This window comes from Ostrinia nubilalis, chromosome 24 (genome assembly GCF_963855985.1).
Source record: "Ostrinia nubilalis chromosome 24, ilOstNubi1.1, whole genome shotgun sequence".
Lineage (NCBI taxonomy): Eukaryota > Metazoa > Arthropoda > Insecta > Lepidoptera > Crambidae > Ostrinia > Ostrinia nubilalis.
The window spans coordinates 2627164-2640196 of record NC_087111.1 but is presented as its reverse complement, the minus strand read 5'-3'; the positions used below and the strand labels follow the sequence as shown (position 1 = coordinate 2640196).

The 13033-nt window shown below is 37.0% G+C and overlaps 1 protein-coding gene across 1 annotated transcript in view; it reads left to right on the top strand.

The window, feature by feature from the left end:
* LOC135083718 (uncharacterized) overlaps positions 1 to 10679 on the top strand; it is a 42076-nt gene extending 31397 nt beyond the window's left edge. Inside the window, exon 2 of the mRNA XM_063978440.1 lies at positions 8782 to 10679. Coding sequence (XP_063834510.1) covers positions 8966 to 9829 — 864 coding nt within the window. The 5' untranslated portion in view covers positions 8782 to 8965 and the 3' untranslated portion in view covers positions 9830 to 10679. The remainder of the gene's footprint in view (positions 1 to 8781) is intronic.
* Positions 10680 to 13033: the final 2354 nt, after the last annotated feature.

The window sequence follows — 13033 nt, the reverse complement described above, 5'->3', positions numbered from 1 at the left end:
TCACATATTCAGTTTTGCACTTTTTATTTTGTGCCCATATGACTTCCAGTGTAAGCAAAATAATTTGATTTAATAAAAAAATTCTGCACTCCTAGAACGTAAAGCAATTTAAAAATCACATTATTTCAAAATTATGAATGCAATCAAAATAACGTATTTCCCGACCATCTTATCTACTTCATTGCGTATTCGTCCGCTTTTTTCCTACAAAAAGATTTTTAAACAGCCTCGTAAACAACAGAAACTAGTAAAACTCATAAAAATGCGCATATTTGTGGCTTTCTCACTGTGAGGAATAAGACCCGGATAACATAGTCTGGATCTGGTGTTGGGAGATGTATGAGAGTTGGATTAAATGTGGTTTAAAAGTTCTTTTTTTAACTGTTTGTTGGGTGTCACGTCCTATGGCTGAAATGATGATGATGATGTTCATCGATGATTCCAAACCACAAAATCTATAAAAATCACTTAAGGGATTTAAGCCCTGAGAAATCTTGCTGGTTTCTGAGATGGTAGTGGTGTTGGAATAATGCCAGCACGGAAATACCTCGTAGCTTTACTAAAGTCGTCTCAGGTAGGTTCCACTAACTTCAGAATCTGTGTTTTAGTAGGTAGATCATTTTACATTCATTATTATTTATTGGATTTTCTCTATGAGTAGTTTCAAGTACTTTTGAAATATTTATATTTATTTAATATTTTTTTTATATTTATTTGTATTATCTATGTCGAAATACAAATCAAGCAATCCTCAAGAAACAAGTCTCTATAACTTTTTCTCCTAACCGCATAGTTTTGTCGCGAAGAATTTTATTTTCCCCAAACAACAAAACAATCTGATATCACTATTATCTCAGTATTGGGGGGAATTGTGTAGGGTAGTTTGGATTTGTTTCGTTATTTGATGCTAGAGATACACTTCTATCAACAGAACTATGATTCGTTGTTGAATTGACGACAAAATGTACAACATGATAAATGATCATTTAGGTAAAGTGTTACGGAATGAACGAACATACAACATTAATTGTACACTATTAGATAGATCTCGTATCACCACATAAGGCAATAAAGGTTGAAGCGTAATTTAACTCAATCGAAGGCTTTAAATAGGTTCGTTCGTTACAGCTAAAATTATGTCCAGTGGTGGAAAAAGGTCTGCCTCAAAGATTTCCACAGGGACCAGTCCTGGGCTGTCCGCATCCAGGTGCTTCCCGGATCCTTCATCAGATGGTCGATTCCAGATGGTTATTTTTTTTTAAACTAGACCAAATCTTTGGACAAAAATTTTCTCTCATTGTACTGGAAATCGAACCCGGGGCTTTGAGTCTGGGACAGGATACAAAACGAATAGAAACCGAAATACCTACTTATATTTACATTTATAAACATTAGCAATACAAGCTGATGGTAACATACATACATGTACCTAAAGTTTTTTGTGGCTCTTCTTATAGACTCACCATAAAGGATTCGTTAGGAGCAAAAAGTAAATGAAGATGTCATACCACAAAAGGCACTGGGTAACTGACACTATACAATAGATGGAGCAAAACAACCTGTATACATATTATACGGTGTTCCTTCACTTATAACAGCAATAGGTAAAGTATCTCTGTAGGTCATCATTGTAGGTTCGATTTTCAATTGGGGCAAACAAAAGTAAAATCACTTTTTGTATTTGCTCCCAATTTTAATAGTACTTTCATCGTCAACGTCTTCATCATCCGCTTTAGTCTCCACTGCAGTATGGGTATGCATTGATGATATTATATTATAAGGGGGATACTCAAACTTGTTAGATATTTCTAAATGGTTACTCCCAAACTCTTTATTTTAAGTGAAATCAAACATCCATTTCTGAAACTAGCTCCTTACTCATATAAAGGTACTTATGTTTTCTTGTTCAAATAGTTTGCTCAGCATAATGTGTTTACAGAGCATTCTTCAGAGAGTAAATCTTGAAAGCATGAGTAAAATCCTGATTTGTTCCGATCATTCTTTTAAGACAAGCGGAATTTTAATTCTTACAGCGATAATAATTAATTGATGCATTTTTACTTCTGACGTGTGATGTCAAAATATCTAGTGTCAGTTTTTATGAGCCACCCTACTAAACACCTATCTGCTTGCTTCAATCAGACCGCTTTAACGTGCTCTTCGGAACAATCATTATCTGTTATGTATAAATAAGCAATAAATATGCATCAGGCCTCCCCAACCCGTCTGGACATCGTGAGGAGAATAAGCCAAATATTATATTTCCCTTTGGCAAATAAGAGGGTCGTGCTCCTGTAGTGAAGACTATTAGACCTGATCTGATAATGATGATGACAATTATAGCCAAAATAGTAAGACACGGGTCTTAACGCGACGTTTATTAATGAGTTACATTATGTACTCACGGCTTGCAGGGCCGGATCGTGAATTTGTGGGGCCCTGGGCTGAAACTACTTGGGGGCCTATCTTAGTACTCACTCAACTAATAGCCATGCCAAAAAACTGTTTCTATAATGATATATTATTATTCTTATACATACAGTGTGAGTCACGATTAAGTGCACATATGAAAATAGGTGAAACTAGACCTATTTTTATCGACAAAAAAGAGGTCGCAAAAAATTTTTTTTTTCTGCCAATTACTTACGTTAGGTAACGTAAGGGCCCCGGGGTTACAAGGGGCCCCCAGATCCCGCTAAAAAGTAGGCAATAATTTAAAAAAAAAAAAATTGTCTGTAAAGTCGGTTTACGGACGATATTTTTACGTGACAACGTCATAAGAAAATATTGATTCAAAATTGCATACTACATTTTTGAGATTTTTTTTTCTGTCAATTACTTCTTGTAAAGAAAACGTAATAACTTTTAAACTAAGAGGTATATCCTGATAAAATAAAAACAGTAACAATGCTAAATAACAGGCGACACTAAAAAAATACATAAAATACCCAGAATATGCCAACAAATAATAAAAAATTATACTTTTTGAAAAAAAACTGCTTTTAAATTCGTGTTTTTTTGGTTATTTGATAAATTTCTCCAAAAAATGCCCCCATAACAGGTGGTTTTTATTACTTTGTATTATTCTCTATCGTATCAATTTTGTAAAACCAAAAATCGGAAGTCTCTATCCCTATCACAACATTTGCTATGATCGTTTGAACAAAGGCCTGCCACCACATTATTCTCCGCTACAGGTTAAGAGACAATTTTAATCTATACTTATAATAAATCTGTAGAGAGGTCAATTCTGTACATGAAATATATTTCCAAAATAACTATCAGGGGGTGATTAGTGATCGATACTGATGCCAAAAATTCAATCAGTAAAATTTTTGTCTGTCTGTCTGTCTGTATGTTCCTTATAGAAATAAAAACTACTCGACGGATTTTAACGAAACTTGGTACAAGTATTCTTCATACTCCTGGGCAGGTTATAGTATACTTAGGAATTCCCACGGGAACGGGAATTAGCGGGAAAATTCTTTTGTATGAAAAATCTAAACCGCTTAAGTTAGACGCTTGAAATTTGGCATGCAAGTACCTTAGTAAACTTAAAGCTTAGTTACAACAGGATATTGCAAAATTCCCACGGAAACGGGAGATAGCGGGAAAAAACATTTGTATGAAAAAATCTAAACCGCGTAAGATTGATGAAGGGGGTAAAACGGGATCCACGAGTACGAAGTCGCGGGCGGCCGCTAGTTTTAACTAAAATGCTTATTTTACTTCGAAATCTTTTGTTTTTATTTGAAATGTAACTTGTTTTTATCAAAATTACAAATCTAGAGCCACTTTCAGTTTCGTTGTTAACGAAGCGTTGAATGGCGCGCCCGGAGAGGCTTAGTTCAAACGATCATTGCAAACATTGTGATAGGGATAGAGACATGCTATTTTTAGGTTTACAAAGGTAATACGATAAAGAATAACACAAAGTAATAAAAACAATCTGTTATGGGGGCATTATTTGGAGAAATTAATCAAATAACCAAAAAAACACGAATTAAAATGCAGATTTTTCTCAAAATGTATAATTTTTTTATTATTTGTTGCCATTTTCTGAGTATTTTATGTATTTTTTTAGTATCGCCTGTTATTTAGCATTATTACTGTTTTTATTTTATCAGGATATACCTCTTAGTTTAAAAGTTATTACGTTTTCTTTACAAGAAATAATTGGAAGAAAAAAATCTCAAAAATTTAGTATGCAATTTTTAATCAATATTTTCTTATGACGTTGTCACGTAAAAATAAAAACTCAGTAAAAAACTCAGTAAAACTCATTTATTTCTGTAAGTAGGCTTTAAAAAAGCACTTTTACACGTCCCAGTATTAACCCTACCACTGCTTCAGGACCATACATGGGCCAGTGCTGAGAAGAAGCAGCGCAAGAAACTCAGACACTATTGTCAGCCTCTTTTTCAAAGGTTTACGGGTTTTCAAAATACATAGTTATAAATATTTATAAATATGCGAGCTAGGCAGTTACGCATCCCAAACATTTTTATCTTTTAAATAATCATCGACTTTATAGTAGCCCTTTTTCATTAAGGTACTTTTAATATGTGCTTTGAATTTATGAATGGGTAGTTCTACAACAGTTTGTGGTAATTTATTAAATAATTTAATACATTTCCCCATAAATGAATTCCCAATCTTATGCAGTCTGAAATTTGAAACGGCAAGTTTATTTTTGTTTCTTGTATTAAAGTTATGCAAATCGCTCTTTTTCGTGAATTGCTCTATATTTTTGCGAACATATAAAAGGTTTTCATAAATGAACTGTGAAGCTACTGTCAGTATGTTAATTTCCTTAAAAAATTCTTTCAAGGAAAATCGGGGTCCAAGGTTATAAATGGCCCGCACTGCTCTCTTCTGCAGAACAAACACAGTTTCAATGTCCGCGGCTGAGCCCCACAACAATATGCCGTATGACATTATACTGTGAAAATAGCTAAAATATACTAGCCTTGCCGTTTCAATGTCAGTTAATTGCCTTATCTTTCTCACTGCAAAAGCAGCCGAACTGAGCCTTTTTGACCAAAGTTTCAATATGAGGACCCCACTGAAGTTTAGCATCTAAAGTGATTCCCAAGAATGTTGTGGAATTTATGCTATTTAATGGTTCATTCTTCACTATTAATTGCGTGGAAACCTGCCTCACATTAGGTAAGCTAAATTTAATGCACTTAGTTTTATTTGCGTTTAACAATAAGTTGTTAACAGTGAACCAATGTAGAACCTGTGAGAGTGTATCATTAATATCGTCAAAATTTACCTTACCTCTATAATATCGTCCGTAAACCGACTTTACAGACCACTTTTTTCTTTTTTTTTGTTTCAAATTATTGCCTACTTTTTAGCGAGATCTGGGGGCCCCTTGTAACCCCGGGGCCCTGGGCTGCAGCCCAATCAGCCCATAGGTAGATCCGGCCCTGACGGCTTGACGTCTCGTTAAACGTCGCGTTAAGACCCGTGTCTTACTATTTTAGTCGAAATGGAACGCGAAAGTTTAAAAATTATAGCCAATTTAATAAAATAGGTCGTTTCAATCCTCGATTGCTAGTCTATTGTGATGAATACACTCCTGTTATAAGCTACTGCTATCCAGTCATAAATATACAATGCACATTGCTAATATTCGACTCATGCCTTGTTTTTCCATCTCTCATAAAGATCGGCAGTCACGTCCAAACCTACACACGTTAAACCTACACGTTTGAAAGCTAATACTGCAATTATAATCGAAAATCCTCCTAAAGTGGGGCTTTGTTCATGGGGGTCGAAAAGAATAGTAAGTGATGGCATGGTATAAGTATGTCTAGTTGTGAATTGTGTTTCTTTATGAAGTTTTTTTATGCTTCAAGGCAGGTATTTGACCACAATCGCACCTTATGTTAAGTGGGATGCAGTCTAGGATGGTACCTACATCTGCCCTGTAAGTGCCGATTCACTCTCGCCTTGAAGAGGCCCGGATTATAGTCTTCGGGAAAGACAGCAGCAGGCAACAAATTAGGGCTTGCAATATCGGATAGTTTTCAACTCCGGAACTGATTTCCGATATTGGGCACTCAACTCCGGAATTCCGGTTCTAGTTCCGGAGTTGGTTAAAAAAACAAAGCGCCTCCACTCCCGACAAACACGTACACTTATGTGGCCTCCACTTTAGAACCTTGCCCCATCGGCCGTCTGTTCTACGTACTATGTGCCCTGCCCATTGCCACTTTTGCTTTAGCTTGGTAATCCGATCGCTATAATATGTCAGGCAACTTTAGTTCGTTTACGAATCTCCTCATTTCTGGTTCGATCTCGAAAAGAAACACCGAGCATAGCACTCTCCATACCATGGTGTGCAACTTTGAGCTTATTATAAGGCCTTATAGTAAGAGGCCACGTTTCCGAACCGTGTGTCATCACTACTGGTAACACACACTGATTGTAGACTTTCGTCTTTAGGCACTGAAGTTTTTTGGTCGATAAGATGTTATGTAGTTTCCCGAACGCTGCCCAGCCGAGTTGAATTCGACGTATTATTACATCTTCCTGCCTCACAGCTCGCTGCAGAGGAATCGCCCTCGTGTTCAGCCAGGCTCAAAGACCTTCTCATAGTCTAAGAACGCCAAGCATATAGGCAAGTTAGACTCTTCGGTGTTCTGTATAACCTGCCGTAGCGTATAGATGCGGTATATGGTAGTGTAAACGTTTCGATAACTGGCTTCCTCGAGAGACTATAAGTCATCGAACCTACGCGCGAGACTATTCGTGATGGCTCTCAAAAACAGCTTGTAGACATGACTCAGAGTCAGAACCCAGATGGGTCTGTAATTCCTTAATAAGGCTTTTACTCCTTTCTTAAAGAAAAACACCACCAAGCATTTGTTCCGTGCCTCTGGCATTATTCCCTGGAGTAAGACGGAGTTACAGTCTATGAAGGACTTTCAGTATCGGCTTATCACCTGCCGCGTTCAGAAGCTACGAGGTTATTCCGTCATCACCCGGTGCCTTGTTGTTCTTTAGCTGTTTGAGAGCCATCCTAATCACGTAAGGGCTGATGTCCGGCTAATCTTCGGTATAGTGTCGAGTGGCTGTCCTGTGGCTGAGCTATTAACAGGTTTTACTCTATCATCCGCTCTCTTCAGCTGGCTTCGCCCATTAGAGTTGTCTCTAGCGAACATTTTGGAGCTTTGGTTTCGCCCTATTGCCTCTTTAATATTTGTCTATGACAGACAGCTTCACATCACTATCGTTCAATCTCATTCGGTCCGCGCGCGCGTTCACTCTTCCATTCACTGTAGTCTGTATCCCTCTCTCGCCTATCAGCCACCGAACCGGCTTGACGTGCCGGCCGGCACGTTAACTCGCAATTTATTTCAATGTAATATTGTCCAAAGGTACAATAAATTCTCAAACTCAAGAATGCATTTTATTAAGTAGTTCTGCGTGAACAATATTATTACTAATAAAGTTTCGAATACATATCTCAAGGACTTCCTTATCTAAGAACCTATTTTGATACCTAAACGTTTTGAAAACTTAAAATAATTTATGAAAAATTTCAATATCGGAATACGATATTGGCGTCAGTTCCGGAATTGAAATATCGGAAAAAACGTATCCGAAATTCCGGAGTTACGAAATTCCGGTATTCAAGCCCTACAACAAATTGCAGTCCCTAGCTGTTCGCATTATAAAAGAGTCATCGAAACGCTTAGTGAGAGCTGATAGTTGTATTACTGTAATAACAATTAGCCGTTTCTTTAGCAAATAAAACAATTTGGAAAAATTGCTTGCTTGACTCATTTAAGTACTTAGAATAAGCATTGTTAAACCTTTGGAAAATAAGGCAACGTTGATAAATGGGTTTCTTACGCCGTTTCAGTACATTTGAGTATGTACATTATTGTCCGAATCAGTAGTTAAAGTTACATTGCAACTTGAAGAAAAAACCTTCAAAAATCCAAATTACAAAAACAAATGACTTCGCGTATGACTATTATCCTCCATTCCCATGCACACGTTGTATTACAATTATATTACAGACTATAAAATTATACACATGCCCATAACAGGGAGATATGCCGGAGCTTGAAGATACAGCGAACATAATTTCCATGAGGCGAGAAAACCAGATTACATTTTTTGTCCCAACAACCGTGAAATTGGATGCTAAATGTGACACGGACTGAACATTGTGTTCTAGGAAATGTGTGGATGTGTAAAAGCCGACGTGTACTTTGAGTATTTGTACGATTCTTACGTCCATATTCACAACCATTACTATGAGGTATTATAGTGCGCGTGGACGCCGCACAGGATGACACACATACTAATCACAGAGCTCTATTCGACGCTGTGTGTTCGATTTGTAAGCAAGCATCGTTTGTGAATACGGACGCTATGGTCACTAGTTACATAATCTATTTCTTTTATTTTTACAGGTTGGGAAAAACGTTAAAATGTATTTTCACTTCTTGGGGTGGTTCTGCTGATTACTTTGTACTGGTTATTTAAACAGGAAGAATTTTGTAGGTTTATGGTCAACTACTACAACTACAACTGCTGCCGAGCTACAGAAACTTTAGGTAAACTCGTCGAAATGAGTGTTTTCTGTGTAGCTCAGCGGTCAGAGCAGGCACCCGGCAAATGAAAGGTTGTAGGTTCGGTTACTAACTGAAGCAATAGATTATTTCAAGTTTTACAAAGTTTGTTTGAGACGCATCTCTTGAAAATGCAAAAAAAAACTTAAACTCTTTTGTCTAACACACATTTTTCTCTTTGCAGCCCCATCCTCGGCGTGGCCACATTCACCTACGAGCACTACGACGACGGCACCGAGGTCCCGGTCTGCCTCACCCAAGCAGACACCTTCTGGTCGGCTCTCTTCTTCATCCTCACCATCGCTGTCTTCTTCATCGTACCCCTCGGCGTTCTACTAGTCCTCTACAGCGTCATCGCCAAAAACCTCATGGAAAACCCGGCCATCATCGCCCAGAACACAAAAAACACCAGCAATACTGGCAACGTCATCAGATACAGAAAACAAGTCATCCTAATGCTCGGCACAGTCGTACTATCATTCTTTCTATGTCTACTACCGTTCAAAGCGTTAACGCTGTGGATTATCGTATTCCCCCCTGAGACAATAATGTCATTAGGCATAGATGGTTATTATATACTTTTGTATTTTTGTAGGGTTATGCTGTATTTAAACTCGGCTATCAATCCGATCCTGTACAATTTGATGTCATCCAAATTCAGGGAAGGATTTGTAAAGCTGCTTAAGATAAATAAGTTGATGAGGTGCAGTAGGAATTTAAGGGAGAACATGCAAAGGCGAGACACTTTCAATACGACTACATCTACTGGATTTTCAAGTAGCAAAGACCATTCAGATTCTTTCTGGAGACGCTACAGTAATAGAGCATCGTCCCAGAAGAATATTATCAATAGGGAAAGCAAAAGAATCAAAGAAATTGACGTTACTGCCAAACCGTTAAAAGTAAGCGAAATTATCAACGTCCAGAACACAAGGCGTAATAGTATGAAGATAATAGCAGCAATGAACGAAGTCAACGACAACATTGAAGTGGAAATACATGATAATCATTTAGATAATAACGATGAAGCAATAACTGAAGAGGTCGATCAGAACAATAAGCAGATACAAATACTAAATTTAGATGTTAAGACCAATAATGTGTATTCTATAACGTTAGATGTAAACGAGAATGGGGAGGGGAGAAACAGGTTTGTATGTGTGCCGGCGCAGGATAGAGAGAACAAAAATATATTTGTATACGACTTTAAGAGCAAAGAGAGTTTTGTGTAGGCGTAGGTTTTTTACGTGGGTGATTAGACAGATCCTAAACGATTCTGTGAACTGATGTTCGACCTTATTTTGAGATTGTCTGCTGTCTAAGTCTTCATATCTAAAGTATAGTATATTTACAGACAATACTAGGAGCCATATTGTATGACAATTAGAATCGTTCGTTCATTACAATTTTCAGCCAAATGACTGAATGTTGTGGAATTCCTTGGGGAAGGCATTGGACAGATGTCCAGCAGTAGAGGTAATTTGGCAGAAATTAGAATCATTATCATCAGGTGATATGGTATCTACTGCAGGAGTACGACCCTCTCTGATTTACCAGAGGAAATGGAGGATCTAGCTTTCACTCCCCACGTTGGCTAGACGAATTGGAGAGGCATAGGTACTCGTACATGACGACAGGACCGACGACATCGTAAAGGTAGCGGGAAAGCGCTGGACGCATGCCGCTACCAACATGGAAAGCATTGGGGGAGGCCTATGTTCAGCAGTGGACGTCCTATGGCTGAGATGATGATGAGGTACTCGTACATAAGCATCCTTGCTCATTAGTCATTTTAGTTAATTTATTTAGTTTTAGAGACAACAAAATCTCAAAATCAGGTCCAATATACTGTGGTGCGATTGGCCAAAGGCAAAAAAGCATTTATATTATGTACCTAATCTTAGAAATAATATGCGTTTGTAAAATTGTGTTTGGGTTGAAGTGTATATTTTATATGTTGATGACATATTTTTTAATCATTTTAATATCGTATAACAAACATTTTAATAAAATGTAAAATAATGTGTAATACAATTTCATAAAATGAAAATAAATTGTACTGTTTAGAATGCCTTGATTTTGTGCGAGAAATAAAATACATGTTTTGAAAGAGATTCGTTGTTTTATTACTTTGTACCCTATTAAGAGTAAAAATGATATTGTTTTTGATATACTTACAACGATTTGTATTTCAGAGATGAGAAAAATATTATTTTCCTAAGATTTAATAGGGTTATATTATTATAACAAGAACTCACGAAAAATTAGAAGATTTTTATTATATTTCTTGATATAATGTTTGTTCGTAGAGAAAGATAAGAACATAATTATTTTATTAACTTGTCACCTGGGGCAAAGTCGACATAATATTGAAAAATTAGATTTAAATTAATTAATAGTAACGATCTGGGTTCGATTCCCAGTTTGTTACTCACCTTTGAATCAACTTAAATGCCCCTAAGATATGAGAGCTGTGTTGGTTAGTACAACGCACGGGTACAACGGCAAATAAACTCTATCTGTTAATCTAGTACTAAGTTTATGACTATAGGCTACTTGTGTTCCTTACAAGAAAGTTTCAATTATTTCTGAGATTACTATAAAAATATTAGTATGTAACGTTTACAATGTTAGACTTCTAGAAGTTAGATATTCTAGAATAGTACTTACCTAATGTATTTCATTAGTCCTGAGGATCTAGAGTAAGATCTTGACTGATTTGCTTGTTGAAATTTAAGTAAGTAGTTCCTAATATGAACCAGGAATACCCCATCCAGGATGACCTTCAGGGACCAGTTCTGGTAAGAGAAGCAGTAAGGCATGACAGCCATGGTGATAATACAACGTTTATCTTTTTTGTATTTTAATGTGAAAAGCCTGATATAAAAACAATCTGAGTTGATTTATAGTCCAACGATTGGTAGTTCGATCCCTATCGACTGCTGGACTATTGTAAATACTAAATAGTTAGGTACACTCATAACATGTACACAATTACCTATATTTTAGAATGGATGGAGACATTAAAGGAGTTGTGTCTTCATAATTATGCCTAATGTTAAATTAAAACTTAATTTTAGAACGTAATAATTTGTAAACCACAAGTCTTCTATAAAAATAGCGAATATTTTGAGACGTCTACGTCATTAGTGCAAATTCATAATTACACAGTAAGCAATAAGCATCGTGATGTGCACCCCGACTTAACGGCTCAACTTAATAACAAAAGTGATTATGCTCTTGATTGCACCCGGTTAAAATTAAAGTGGAAATGCTAAATATAAGATATTTTTGCAACCATGTCTTCTAAGATTAATTTTTTGGGCTGAAAAAAAATTCATTCATTCACTTTAAATATTTGGGTAACTCTTTGTTTTACGTTGAAAATTCAACCACTTGAAGTTTGATTGGTAGCCACGATCTTTATTTACCAACTACTCTACTATTAGAGCGTGCTATGCTCGGAGTTTCGAATCAAAAATGAGGAGATCCGCAGGAAAACCAAAATGACACCGACATAGCCCGCAGAATTTTTAAAATCAAGTGGCAGTGGGCGGGGCACATAGCTCGAAGAGCTGGCGCATAAAAATTCTCGAGTAGCGATCACGAGGTGGAAAACGTAGTGAGCAGGCCCCCCACTAGGTGGACCGACGATCTGATGAAGGTCGCGGGAAGTACCTGGATGTAAGCAGCGCAGGACCAGTCGTTATGAAAATCCTCAGAGGAGGCCTTTGTCCAGCAGTGGACGTCATTGGGCTAAAACGGACATACGAATGAACTCTACTGTTGAACTACACTAGCATTTGGTCAACATATACGTATTTATTCAATACTTTTTACAAACTACAATTGCATTATTTAAAGAAAATCTTTGCTAAATGACTGTTCCGATTTAGCTCATCTATCTTTTACAAGAAAAAATAGCATTAATTGAAATGCATACCTACTCCATTAGTATTAATTTTGATCTCTTAATTAAATTCCATCGCGTAAATTAAAAACGCATTTGCGAATGGCCTAAATATTAATACAGTATTGTAATTAAGATAAATACATTAACTTTTGAGCTCAACGTTTTCTGAACAGATAATATGGGAGTAATTAAAGAATTTAAAAGTAGGTACTTATTGTAATTATGAAACTTTCAAATTGGATGACATATCCCGACGGATTAGGACTAGCAAGCTGAAGTGAATGGACAGGGCACATAGTACTCAGAACTGATGGTTGATGGGGCAGCAAGGTTCTGGAGTGGAGGCCGCGTACCGACAAGCGCAGCGTGAGACGTCCACCCACAAGGTGGAGAAATGACCTCATAAAAGTTGCAGGAAGGCGCTAGATTTACGCTACTACCAACCGGGGAATCTGCAAATCATTGGGGGAGCCCTATGTTCATCAGTGGACGTCCTGTGGCTGAAATGATGATGATGATGAAA